Source organism: Rousettus aegyptiacus, unplaced genomic scaffold (assembly GCF_014176215.1).
Source record: "Rousettus aegyptiacus isolate mRouAeg1 unplaced genomic scaffold, mRouAeg1.p scaffold_m13_p_8, whole genome shotgun sequence".
NCBI classification, from domain to species: domain Eukaryota; kingdom Metazoa; phylum Chordata; class Mammalia; order Chiroptera; family Pteropodidae; genus Rousettus; species Rousettus aegyptiacus.
This window is the reverse complement of record NW_023416311.1, coordinates 76895947-76910758: the sequence shown is the minus strand read 5'-3', so window position 1 is coordinate 76910758 and position 14812 is coordinate 76895947. Positions and strand designations below refer to the sequence as shown.

At 32.6% G+C, this 14812-nt stretch overlaps 1 protein-coding gene across 3 annotated transcripts in view; it reads left to right on the top strand.

Moving 5' to 3' along the window:
• Positions 1–14812, top strand: part of IPO11 (importin 11) — a 161588-nt gene that overhangs the window by 129664 nt on the left and 17112 nt on the right. For all 3 annotated transcript variants that reach the window (XM_036225230.1, XM_036225234.1, XM_036225231.1), the window contains exons 28-29: positions 5316–5411; positions 10846–10930. In XM_036225230.1, the coding sequence (XP_036081123.1) occupies positions 5316–5411; positions 10846–10930 (181 nt within the window). The remainder of the gene's footprint in view (positions 1–5315; positions 5412–10845; positions 10931–14812) is intronic.

Sequence of the window (14812 nt, the reverse complement as noted above, 5' to 3'; positions counted from 1 at the left end):
AGGGCTGTCTTTTGTAATGTATTTGTAACATATGTCTATGTAAATAAATTAACGTATCAACCAGGTATGTAAAATGACTAAAAGTGTTTGTGAGAAGTAAAAAGGAAGAAATGTTCTAATCACTAACACTTTTTTCCCTTTGATTTTACTTCCATTCTTCTCTTTTCACCCTTGACCTTAAACTTTCCTTGGATTGTCTAAAATGAATGCTTCAGAAATAGATTCCAACACAGCTACCTTCTTTTCTATTTTCTGCCTCTAGTATCTAGTATAGAGTAATAAGGTATGATAATGTTATGTACAACTCAGCTACCCATACTTGTAATTTAAAAAGAAATAAGTAAAAATAATACTGTGAAAAGAAAATGAGCACAAGCAGTTTTCATGCTTTGGGGATCATTAATTTCCACCATTATTCATTGAGCGTTCACATTATGCATAACAAAGATCTATGAGACATAAAAATATAAACATAATACATAGGGTCTGCCTCAAGTTACTTATAATCTTAGAGCAGGCATGTAAAGCTGAGAAAAGCAGTTATCCAGGATATAACTTGATTTTTTTTTTAAAAAAATGTCATTTATTGCTTAATTTCTTTATCGTTCCTATAGACTTTTAGTTCGTAATGAGTTTCTGGGCATATATCATAGCTTTTCAGTTTTTTAACTCTGAATCATAGAACAGGTACGTTCAAATGTGCAACACACATCCCTATGTGCACTCAAAATTATGTGCACCAAACCTCAAGCTCCCTTTAGTTTCTGAGGTCCTTGAGGCTGGCTATCTTTTTTATCCTTAGGGCTATAATGACACATCTTATGAGCTTATAAAATGTTGACTAAAATGAATGAATTTAATCATGGTGACCTGTTCATCAGGAAAGATTGGACTGGGTACTATTATAACTTATTTTAATCACTTCTTTCTCTGTAAACTAATTACTATGCAGTAGAAGTCCTCTTCTTATTTATTATTAGTCAGCAAGCCAGTCTTTTGAAGCCTTCTCATGGGACTTCACCAAGATGTAAAATTTTGGCTGGAATAATCAATAATCAGGTTTTTGTTTTTATTTTTAGCTCCTGAGTGTTGGTTTTTTACTGTGCTATAGAAGCTGCCATGGTATTTAGCTTATCTTTTAAGGGACTCCTGACTTTTATGTCCTAGTTAATGTGAACTATCACTTCTTAGTCAGTATGCAATGGTTTGAGGTGGTTAAGAACTGAGTAATATCTAAAATTACATGATTTCTCTAGCTATCTTCACTTTTTCCACATTATACCTGACACCAGATTTGAATGAATGTTCATGAGAGGACAATTAGAAGAGGACACACTGAGAAGAATTCTAATAAAGCATTACTCATAACTCCCAATAACAGATATAAAAGAAAGAACTTGGGTTGTTTTCATTAAAAAAAAAAAAAAAAAACCCTAGTTCCTGCTTGTTGTATTTAAAGAGATAGTATGCATGAGATTATCTAAGTATGTGCCTTTTATCATTCCCATTCTTCCTCCAAACCATTTTTATTTCATTTCGTTGAGGGTTAATAGCTCTCTTTTAATTGTTACCATTTTAAATGTCTAACCACATTTTACAGCATTTAATTCAGAAAAGTTATGTATTGTGAAAAACATGATTGATTATTGTAAAAGACAAGGATTGAGAGTATTGTGTGAATAAAAAGTGCTTAATATTTAGAACTTCATAGTGAATACCATATAAAATAAATCTATTTTAAAGGCTTTATTTTGAAATGTTACATTTACACATTTGGAGGGAACATTTTTATAATACTTAGAATAGGAGAAAATTTATAACTTCTTAATGCTCATTTTCTTTAAATATCTGTTCTGTATGCTAGGAAAGTACAAGCCTCTTTTGGTTTTTTGTTTTCCTTCATATTTAAGGGTACTTTTCCCAAACTCCTTAATGAATGGCAATTGAGGCACATCCGTTTCAGTGCTGTTCGAACTGGAATGCTTGGAAGATGATTATTATATAACTTCTTTTAATGATTCTAGAATATGGGATGGATACTCCATTTCCACTCTTTTTCTTTAGTCTTCCTCCTTTTCTACAGTCAGCTCTTCCCATGTGAAGCTAGCTTGCATACCTTTCTACTTTGGGCCATAGTCATTCTCCCTTTTCCTGAACTTGAAGTCTATGCCTCACCTTCTCTGGCACTTAATAGGTGCTTCAGGATGATCATGGTTTTCCCTGTCCACTGGAATTCACCCCTGCCCCCACATCCAGCTAAATCTCTGCCTCTCTTCTGTGCAACATGAGTCACATTCCAATGGAAGAATTTACTGATGGACTGACTAAACTGAAGTTGCCTCAACTCGCTTCTGAAACCCCTACTAGACAATCATTTATCCACTCCTTTCACTTGGTAGAGGCAGGGGAAGGAAGGGGGCGTGAACCCTAGTGATCACATGACTGAGTTGTCAAGCCCAAATAAGTGTATGGGCCAGGACAGTAGTCTTTCTTCCTGAACTCATATTTTTCCCCAGAACTTTTTTTCTAATTTTTATTTTTAATTTTAATTTTTCTTAGGCATATATATATTTACATTGTGTGTTCACCTCCCATAGTTACATTTATTTCTGTCACCACATATTCTACCCCCTTTACTCCATCTACCCTCCCCCTTCCCCTTCCCCTCTGGTATCGGCAGAACTTTACATTCTTTACTCTGGTTCCAGCAGTATCATCTAAACACTCATCTTTTTTGAGAAAGGGGTGAAGTTACTGATTTTGGCAAGAATTGTGTAGTCAGAAGTTTATTCTATTCATGCTGCAGTTTATCAAAATCTGTGCTCAGCCCTGAAGGCTTAGTCTTGTGAATGTGCCTGTCTGCATTAAGGCCCAGTACTCTAGGACGGTATCATTTATTAATTCAGCATGTTGCTACTTTTCTCTAATTACATATAGCAAAGATATAACTTTTTACCTTCTCAAAAACCAATGTGCCTATGCTGGTACCACCAACATTGATTAATCTCATAATTTGAAGTAAAACCTGTAATCAAATGAGCTGGTTGTCAAATTATACTATTTTTATCTCTAATATACTTCCTTGTAATTAGCATTCACCCATATAGCAGAACATAGTCACATTCAGGTTGCCGGATATATTAGGAAAACTCATAATCAGTCTTTTGAGAAAATACAAAGTACTCAGAAATTTCATTGATTTCTTGTGAAATTTCTGGTTTTCCTAGAGAATGTGCAGTCGATTCTTGGAGGGGATGTAAGTGGAGAAAGCAGCTGCCCGAGTGGACTATTCTAATATTGACATAAAGCCCTGTAAAGAGCCTTGGAAGCTGTAGTCTAGAGGGCTTTTGTCATCTTCATCTAATTGAGATCAGTGGTTGGTAGCTATCTAGAGTGCCGCTATGTTAAACAGCAGTCTCAGGCCCTGTCTGCTTAGTGTGCTGTGATGCGTTTGTGGTGAATTTCTCTGCATTGGGAAGGGAAAATGGCTTTATTCCTTCCACCCCTATGCATTTGCCATCCCTGAGTTCAATTTTTATTTTACAGACAAGGAAACCAGCACCTAGAGAAATGGATTAACTTCAGTAGGATCACCTAGTTAGTGGCCGAACTTTGAGTGCAGAAGCTTGGTTTTCTAATTCTTTTTTCCAGGGCATTCTTCACTGAACCAAATAAGGTAGACTATATGTATGTTTCTTTCTTCAGAGGTTTTTTAGTTATTATTAAAGGAAATAGAGTGACATCAAAAATATATACTACTGCAATAGGATGTTATATGCAGATTAAATCAGAATGATATCAATTGCTTATTATTTGCCTATCTGGTGACTTAGTTCTAAAATCTGATCATATTTGAATGTATAGACAGAGTTTTAAATTTACAAAAATGGAAACATGAGAACATTACCCAAAGTGTGCAGACCTTGGGAATTTCCTGAACATTTAAAAAATGAATTATGCATGTTAATGTGGTATGAGAAATATGGTATATCCCTTGTAGAAATGATACTATAAATGCCCTGGAGATAAAAATTATAATTTATTCAGTTTTGTATAATTTAGTGTGTCAGTAGATGGTTATATACTTCCACTTTTTAAAAGTCAGGTATTTTTAAGATACAGGTCACATACAGTAAAACCTCTTTTAAGCATACAGTTTTGACATAATGTGTAACCACTATCACACTCAAGACACAGAACATTCCCATCACCCCAAAGAGTTCCCTTGTGTTTTTTGCCTGGCAACCACTGATCAAATAATTTACTTTTTCAGAGAGTCACATAAATAGAGTCAGACCATATATAGCCTTTGGAGTCTATTTTATTTCTCTTAGCATATTGTTTTGAGATTTATCAAAGTTGCTGCATGTATATGTAGTTTGTTCACTTTTATTGCTGACTGCTATTCCAGTGAATAAGTGTCCCACGGTTTGTTTATCCATTCTCTGTTTGACAGACATTTGGATCGTTTGCAATTTTGGATTTTTATGAATAAAACTACCATAAATTTTCACATACAGATCTGAGGATACCTGTTTGGTCTTGGTAAATACCTAGGAATGGGATTGCTTGCTAATATGGAGTGTGTTCGACTTAATAAAAATTGCTGATGTAGTTTCCAAAATGGACATTCTGTTTTTTATTCCTATCTGCAATGTGTGGGAGGTCCTATTGTTTCTCATCCCTGCCAGCACTTGGTATTGTTGATCTTCTTAATTTTACTTTTAGTTAAAATCTCATTGTGGTTTTAATTCGCCTTCCTCAGATGATTAATGATATTGAACATCTTTTCAGGTACTGATATGACATCTGTATATATTCTGTGGTGAAGTGTCTATTCAAATATTTGCCATTTTTTAAATCATGTTGTCTTACTGAATTTTCAGACTTCTTTGTATATTCTGGATCCAAGTCCTTTGTTAGATATATGTTTTCCAAATATTTTTTCCCAGTCTATAGCTTGCCTTTTTTTCTTTTGATAGTATATTTAGAAGAGTACAGATTTTTAATCTTTAACATTTTTGTATCTTTACCTTTTTAGTTATAATAAAATCAACACAAGACTATTATAATTCATTAAAGAATATTAAAGTATCTCTTTCCTAATTTACTCTTCTAGTATTTAAACACACTATAAATCTAGTGAAAGAAAATGTTAATGTTATGTGCAAGATAAAGTTTTTGCTTTAAGAAATATATTGTGAAAGTTTCTTTTGTATTTTAGAACTAAAATTTCATGTTTAAGAGGATGATTAGAAAAAAAATACCTGTTGAAATAGTCTAGTTTAACCTGTTTTGCTCTTCTTTTATTCTAGTGTTATCCAAGATAAATTCTGTGGGATTATAAACATTTCAGTGGAGGGCCTACATGATGTCATGACAGAAGATCCTGAAACAGGAACTTATAAAGAGTAGGTGGATCATTTCATTAATTCTACTTGGACAGTTACTTAGAGGGTAATTATATACTGCATGATTTTTGTTTGCTATCACCATGTAAGAACAGTATAGCAACTTTTAAATTTTGTGTTCTATAAAGAAAAATTTTTATTATTTTTGCTAATATTTATTGTTTGATCTTGAGATCAGCTTTATTTTATTATAGTGAAATTTTGAATGGGGCTTTTTTGTTCTAATGATCATTTTTATGTTAGACGTTAGGTTTAAAAAAAATCTAAGCATATTTTAGCATATGAATTCCTTTTTAGAGATGTTTTGAATGTGCTTTGTAAACTAACAGAATTTCCTGACTTTCAGGCAATTTATGGGGGAAAAAGGGATGGGTAAGCATCCTGTTTTTGTATTTGCCTGATTGAAGCATCATTGGCACCATTAAGATGTTGTAGGGTCTTGTGATACTTGACTAATTCCAAAAGAGAATAGTTAAAATTATAATCTTTGGGAGAATAGTAAAATTACATTATCAGGAATGCCGAAAATCTCATATTTATATAATTATTAATTTAAAATTCTTTTTTAGAATTAATCACGTATCCCTTTGTAGTTTGTAGAATTGCCACACCTTTCCTCTTATTACTATTGATAAGGGCATGTTTTATGTGATGATAAGCAAGGCTTCATGAGATTCCAGGCCACTTGAGTCCTTCTCAGTAATATATTGAGCTCGTTTGCTCAATACATTTATAAAACCATCTATAACAAATGGGAAAGATTGCTGTTTGAATCTTATTTTGTTAAAAGATATAGAAAGCAGATATATATGGTTGAATCTTGTTAAACATAAGTGTTTGGCATATAACTTAACTTTTGAAAACCCAAAAATTCAGAAGAAATAGAGGCCTCAAACTTTTGTGATTACAAACCAGTTTTTGTTTTCTTCAAATACCCAGAAGTGGAATTGCTGGATCATATGGTAGGTCTATTTTTAATTTTTTGAGGAACCTCCATACTATTTTCCACAGTGGCTGCACCAATTTACATTCCCTTTTCTCCACATCCTCACCAACATTTGTTATTTCTTGTCTTTTTTTAACAGTAGCCATTCTAACAGGCATGAGGTGATATCTCATTGTGGTTTTATTTGCATTTCTCTGATGATTAGTGATGTTAAATATCTTTCCAGGTACCTGTTGACTATCTGTATGTATTCTTTGGAAAAAACATCTATTTAGATATTCTATTCATTTAAAAAAGTTTTTTTTGCCATTGAGTTGTATGAGTTCTTTATATATTTTGATTATTAACCCCTTCTCAAATATATGATTTGCAAATATTTGTTCCCTCTCAGTAGGTTGTCTTTACATTTTGTTGATTTCCTCTGCTGTGCAGAAACTTTTTAGTTTGATATTCCTATTTGCTTATTTTTGCTTTTGGAGTCAGATCGAAAAAATTGTCAAAGAGCTTACTGCCTGTGTTTTCTTCTAGGAGTTTTATGGTTTCAGTTCTTACATTCAAGTATTTAATTTATTTTGACTTAATTTTTGTGTATAGGGTAAGATAGTGGTCCAGTTTCACTCTTTTTTACTTGGGTTTCATTATATGTTTCTATTTTAGTTAGAGTTCTTATTTCATTAAACCAGGAAAATATATTAACAAGGCTTGGAATTTGCCTTCCTCTTATCTTTAATAGTTAGAGTGGTTTCCCTTTAATATTTTGTTCTTACACAAATTAGAAATAAGATTGACAACTCTTTGTCAGTGGGAAGTAAAAAAGAAGAGGGGGTTTAGTCAGCATCTTAGGATGCTTTAGGGCATTAAAATTCATTAGAAAAGGACTCAAATTGTGATTTTTGTAGGTAGAGAGTGTAAAACAAAACATATTGGCTATAAAAGAAGTAGTTTTATTTGAAACAAAAGTAAAATTTAGGCTTTATAAGCATTTTTTTTCTCCTTCACTTGTTAATGTTGACCTACCAGATGGTTCTTCAGAATAAAATAGAGAACATAAAAAAGAACCTTGGTTCCTTGATTCTGATATTATCACCTGTATATAATCCTAACTTATATAGGTCCCGGTGACATCCTTGGGAGTCTTTCTTTCTTCACTTCTCCTTTTCTGATCAATTTGTCCCACTTCTTAAAATTGGTTTCTTACAGAATAAAGTTGATGGGGCACTTCTGTGCTGATTCTCAACTTACATTACTGATCTTTTCTCTTACTTTCCTCCTTAGATTCCGCATCATTCCTCAGGTGTGCCATTCCTTTTTATACATATTACTTGACATACACACACACACACACACACACACACACACATATTTTTTTTACGTGGCATGTCATGCCCAGTCTTGCCCTACTTGGCAAATACCTTCCTCTAGGATACCTTTCCAGACTCTGAGGAAGCATTAATTGCATCCTTGTCTGTTCCTCGGTGGCACTTCGTCTATATTGCTAATATACAACATTTTAGTTGGTTGCTTATATTCAGTCTAGTGGTCATAAGAGGATCTGAGGCAACACATAAGAAAGGGATGTGCTCATTCTGACCAAAAACTGTTAGCACAGGTTTGAAGGAATTGGGAAACTTGTTGCATGTGTGTATAAAACTGAGCCCTAAGCTTGCTAACTACCAAGGTAAAAAGGGAAACTTTAGGATTACATAGATCCTATTTTCAAGTAGAAGGAAATAGGTGTTTTAGGAGAGGGAGATTGTTTCTGGGCATGTGCTTTTGTCTACCAGGACAAAATGAATTTTTGATAAGGTATTTATATAAGGGGACTGTAAAGGGATTTCCAGTTGTAAGAGAAACCGTTGAGTCAACTGGCTTTAGCAATAAAGAATTAGTCATCTCTGACAACTAACCAAACAACTATAGATAAGTGGCTCTATGATTAGTTATTTGGGTCCTCACAACACCTTCAAAGACCCAAGTTCTCTCTGCTCCATTCCCACAGCAAGTTAGTTTCATCTGCTGTCTGCTTTCCTTTATGGTTACAAAGTAGTGCTGGGCATTACGATTCATGACAGTGCCAATGCCAGAGAAGTAATCTTCTCTTGCTTTATCTCCCTCCTCCACCCCTCCCCACCTCTTTATTTATTAAACATCATAGGAAACCTTTCCCAGAAGTCTTTTCATCAGATTTCTCTTCATGTGTAAATTGGCAAGGATTTGTTAAACATGCTTCTGTTGAAAACAGTCATTGTCCAGGAGAATAGTATTACTGTGGTCGCTTGTTGAGCTATCGGCACTGGGGCCAGGAGCAGCTTTATATGAAGCATATGGTGGCATGGAAGAGGAGGATAACTGGGCAAATTCAGAGTTCCCTTAGGAAGGAGGACAATTATATAGGCAACTAAACTGTCCACTACAGAGACCAATTAAATAATATTGTCAGTTCTAGTTTTATTATAATGTTTAGAAGTGAGTTCATGTAGATTAAATGAAAGGTGTTTTTACAAGTACCTTTTAAACATAATAACTTAAAAGGATTCATGTTGCATGCTAACACTGATGGTTATGTTTGGCTGGTTAGAGTTTCTTGTTAGGAAAGATTTGGAAATAGAGAGCTAGAGTGCCTAGATCTATTCAGTGAGTGAGTAGGATGAGACAGGTGGCTGCCTGTGTTCATGTGTTGGTCATTCCTTTTCTAAACTGTTATAATTGTGTTGCTATTACTGTTGTTACATTCATAGCCCATCCATTTTAGCTTAGTTGAAATCAGTTAATTTTCACCATGCCTCTTATGTAAAACATGACTCCCTCTCTTTCACCTTTCTCAAAAAATAAGATTTGACCTTTAATTAGAGATTTTCCTGTAAAAGAAAACTTTAGTTTTGATCTTGTCAATTCAAATAAATTTTTTTTTCATTTTCCACCTTCCAGAAATCCAAATGAATGTAATTTGCAGAATTACAAAACAAAACAAAACATATTCTACCCTTTGCATAATTTGTAGTCAGAGGGAAAAAAATATATGTGTACCTGTATATTTATATCCAGAATATACTTTACTATTAATGTGATACATCTTTTAATTGGGGAAGGGAGAATAGAGAGTTTTTACTATGTAAGTAAGTTAACGGATATTGGAATGCAGTGAAAGAATTTGACGCACTTTAAAGCTTATGTCCAGGGAGATCTAGCTTCATTGCAGTTAAAAACCAAGTCTGCAGCAAGTACGAAGGAACCCCATTTTATTATTCAGTTCTAAAATACAAACTGGGATCTAGATTTTTTTCTAGACATTTTATTTTATTAAGTAGCTTTGGGGTTGAGATAATGCCATAATTTTCTCACTTTTTGCCAGGGTACTTTGGTCAACTAGTTGTGCTACATTATATTATGTCGTGGTAGACAAAGGCATTGCAGCTCCAAGAGGTTAAGGCGGCGCAGTGAGCTGGTGTTGAACTCCTGTTGTTTTTCAGGGTTTCTGATTTTCAATTTAAGGATCTTATTGTTTGAGCTCACCAGTGTTCACGAAATAGGTCAAAGGCAGTTGTTCCAAAAAATTGTTTTTAAATGGTGGGGAATAGGAGAAAGAGGACACTCACACCCCCTGAACGAGTGAGCCTGATCGAGTTTCTGGTGTCAGCAGCTGTCTTTAACCCTGAATTAAAAGTCATCTACACAACTGAATTGGGAATTGTCCTTCCTGTTCTTTCCCTGTACTTGATACAAAACAGAAGAGAAACCAGGCTTTCCTTCACAGTTTTTATTGGTTAGGAACCTATGACTGATATATTACTGAATTCTATTATTCTAAATTAGGAAACTGAGGTTTGTTTCATCAACTTGACTTCCTAGACAATATTCATTTCTTGTTTTCCTGGAACCAGCATTGACTGAATAGAAAACTATATTTCTTTTATCTCTGCCAATGGTGAAGGTCAGTGATGCAAATAATCAGAATAAAGTGATTTATACCTGTCCTGCAGGTACAAGTACTATTAGGGACAAGTTCCTCATAGCATATTAGTAATTTCATTTGGAGCACAAAGTTGATTCATACATAATTAATAATATTTTAATTATGTTATTTAAATTATTGCTACTGTTACGAAACATGTAATCTACACACATGAAGATTAGTGGTAAAAAGAGTATTAATTTTAAGTGTTTGTATCATTTTTTAGAAAGATATAAAGTATACAACTTACTTTGTCAAGTGATATATGATTCAAAAGTTGCCTATAAATAAATTTTTTACTACTTACTACCTTAAATATGTAGGTAAAATGCTCTAAAATTTTTTCATGTTGCCCTTTAGATAACTTTTTGTCATTACAGATTTTTTTTTTTTTTTACTTATAAATCTAGTTCATCAAGTTAGTCCTCATATTGGTATGTAAAAGCATTGATGTTTCAGTGATTTCAAGGGTTTGTTTTTAGTATGTTATAGACTTAAAAATTTATTTAAAACATTTTTTTTTTTTTTTGCTGTAGCTGTATGTTGATGTCTCATCTTGAAGAACCAAAAGTAACAGAAGATGAAGAACCACCCACAGAACAGGATAAGAGGAAAAAAATGGTACGTTACAACAGTAGCTTCTAAAAAATTTGGGAGAACTCATATTTCATATTTTGTAGGTATGAAATATCTATTAGTCCATTCATATCTCTATCTATCCCTTGCTGCAAAATTAATGTAAGCTTTTGAAAATTTGGAGTGTATTCCTGAAATAGATAAATTTTATTCCTTGTATAGGAAGTTAAGTTTAACTCTTGATCTGAAATAATTGTGTCTTGTCTTAGAAAAACAGAAAGTTTACTCTTTTACTTATACAAAACATGTGACCTTCAAACCTTATGTAAGTTTTAATGCTAATTCTTCTGTTTTGAGATCTACTGAAATTGCTTCATTCCCTGTTACTTTCTGGATATTTGCTATGAATTTTTTCTGGATACATTACAGGCCTTCATAAAAATGCTTTGAAATTAACTGCTACATTGTTTTGAAAACCATTATGTCTCACTACAGGAATCTGATGAGGAAAATGAACAAAAAATAGGGGAAACATCTAAGATATCTTTCTTTTAAAATTATTTATAACCTTGATTTTTGAATACTTACTTTGACACATGATTTTTCCACCTTTTTTCTTTTGGAGTTTATTCTAGTCTCCTGGCCTTCCCAGTTAGTTAGTAACTTCATTCTGTCCTCTTTCCTCCTTTGCAAATGAGAATAATAATAATATCTACTTCAAAAGCAGAATAAATAAATTAATATGTAAATGGTCATGGAGAATGCTAAACACCTAGTAATTATTATGTGTTAGCTATCATTGTTATTTTAGTCTGCTCATGGTATTCACTCCTTGAGTTATCCCGCATTAACTCTCAAGAGCTTCATCCTTAGCGTATAGCTTATGCTACACTGGTCTGGCTGCCTTCTTTTAAACCATTTTAGTTAAATCCATTTTACTTTGCTTTTATGCTAGAGATCATCTCCCTAGCAACTAGTGTGGAAAATTTCCAAGAATTCATAAGACCTGAATTCTAGTCCTGTTCATGCTATTAATTGAGACCTTGAGCAGGTCACTTCGTCTCTTGAGAGCTGTGTCCTCATCTGAGAAAGGTGGAGAAAATTGGATTAATGGATTCCCAGGGCCTGTGAACTCATTTTATTCTTTTAGCTCTTAAAACCATTCCTATCCCTCCCCAATATGTAATGTTCTGGCGAAGTATTTAATTGTGAGTATACCTCTGGTGTAACACCTAGTGTAATATCTCCCATGAAATGAGACTGCTAATTTGTATCCATAGTACATGGGAATTGTGTTTTCTTCACTTAGAATGATGCTACCTTTTTGGTATAACCTAACAATTTGTCTTTCCCCTTCTCTCACTTCCTCTTTTTTTAAGCATCGACTGTATCATTGGTGTTAGAGAAAAATATAATAACAATATTCTTCATAAGAGTCTGAGCTTATAAATAGGTATTCTACTTCCATTTATTCATCAGCTTTTTTGTGTACTTTATTAACATCAGTTAGTCTGGTAGATCACTCCTTAGCAAATTAATCTACCTAAATCTGTTTTTCATTGTATGTAGAATCTTCAGTAACATCATATAGTAGTAATTTTAATTCTGACTTTATTTTGAAGGTAAGTGAAATATCTCAAGAACAGTATAAGAACATAGTTTTAGAAATAACACTTAAGGTTCCTTGATTTGGTTTTGTTATCCTAAATTTTATTGGAGAGCTGGCTATCATTGTTCAAGTTATAGGTTATACTGTTTCATAAAACAACTATTACTTTTTAAGTGGCTGATTTTATTTAACATCAGTAATCATACTATCTATTGGATGCATATTTATTTTGTCATCTCTAAGATTTTTAGTGCCTTAGACTTGTCTTATTTTTATGCTCATGATACCACAACATTTATGATTAATGCTGTGACTATATATCTTAGCTTCAAATAAACCTAAATCTGAAGACTACAGTTTTTCAGTAACTTTTCAATAACAAAATTGGTTTCATTATATTTTCAGGGTTACAAGTATAAATTATGTATTTTCAGTAATTATATCATTATTCTTATGCTGTGATATCTTTAACATTAAACCGTTTTGAGAACTATCAAGATGTGTTTTAGTTATAACTTCAAATGGAAATGTTTGCTGATAGACGATTATGAATTATTGTTTAAAAGAAAAACTAATCTAGCATCAAAGAGTTTTTTCATTTTAAAATGTAATTATTTACTAGGAAGAAAAAGCACAGCTGCTTGGTTCCAAGATTACATAATTTTTCAATTTATGATTTAATTACTGTCATTGTCTTAAAGTGGCCCCAAAAATGTGGTGTCTGCATTTCAGTAGTTGTTTTAGTGAGGATAGCAGCGGTGATTGTAAAGATCCATGCTGAGGAGGGGGAAATCAACTGAAACTACTAAGAAAAGAATATTATATAAAGGATGGAAAAGAGCATCAAAATTTTTTTATAACTGTGTTTCCTATATTAAGAAACTAGAAGATTGAATATGTTAAGTAGACACAAGGAAGATAATTTCAAAAAGACTCATTATATTTCTAGGGGTTAAAAACTATGATATCCCCACATCATATATGCTTTAGACAAGAGATGTTAATTTCTTAAAATATCTAGTAGGATTAATGTAGATTAGGTAATGTGGAAGAGAAGATTAGCGAACTTGAAGACATAGCAATATAAACTATACAAAATAAAACCAAAAACACCTGGGAGGAAAAAAGAGCTATAAGACATCTTCGAGCAGCTTAATAAATAAGTAATTGAAGTCCCTAAATAAGGGAAGGGAGAACAAAAGAAATATTTGAAGAAATAATGGTAAAAATTTTTCCAAATTTAATGAAACCTGTGAACTTACAGATCCAAGAAGGTCAGAGAACTCTAAGCATAAGAAATAAGACTACATCAAGGGACATCATAATCAAATTGCTACTTAAATCCAGTGTTTAAGAGAAAATCTTTAGCATAGTAAGGAGGGGGGAAAGACTCATATAGAGAGGAAAAGATAAAAATGATAGCAAATTTGTCCCTAGAAACAGTGCAGGCAAGCCGACAGTAGAAGAGCTTCTTTAAGATTCTGAAAGAAAAAAAAAACAATTATAATTACAGTACTAAAATAATCTTTTAAAATAAAATTTACCTATTGAAAATAAAATTATCTTTATTTTTTTAGAATAAAAGCCAAAAGAACACATTTTTTCTTTTATATTTCAAAAGAAAGAACAATAAATTATATAAAATGCAAGTGATTAAATCTAAGACATTTAAGTTAAATAAAACACCTGATTTTAAACCCCATAACTTCTAGCATAAACTAAAATACAAATTGACACATTTAAACAATTCTTTTGCTTATGGTTTTTTGGCTCTGAATCACTCCACTCCTGTTTCTACATCCATATTTATCTAGCACAAGTCTCTTGCATTCCCCAACAGGTGTTCCAAGAAAATTGGCTTTTCAGTTCCTCTTTTTTTTTAATTTTTATTTTTATTATGGTGACATTGATTAACGAAATCCAAGTTTCAGGCATACAATTCAAAAAACTATTTTAAATTCCTATTTAATTTGCAGAGTTTTCAAATTTTATTTTGGTGACAGTGGAAGATATTTTATCTTCTGGTTTTTCTTTACTGAATTACAGTGTGAAATATTTCCAGGGTATGCACATAATTTATAAGAGTATCATATGTGACCCCTGAAAATCTATTATACTTATTTTAAGATTTATTTTACTTATAATATTATTGGATGCTTTTTATGCTACTGTTTGAGTGAAACTACAAAACTATAGGCTTGAATGCTTTATAATCATTAACAAAGTACTCAAATTTGTTACTTTCTGTCTTGCTGATTCTTTTTTTCTCTTTTAGAACTGCTGAAACGATTTCATTTTTTTATCAGCCTTTGATAGAT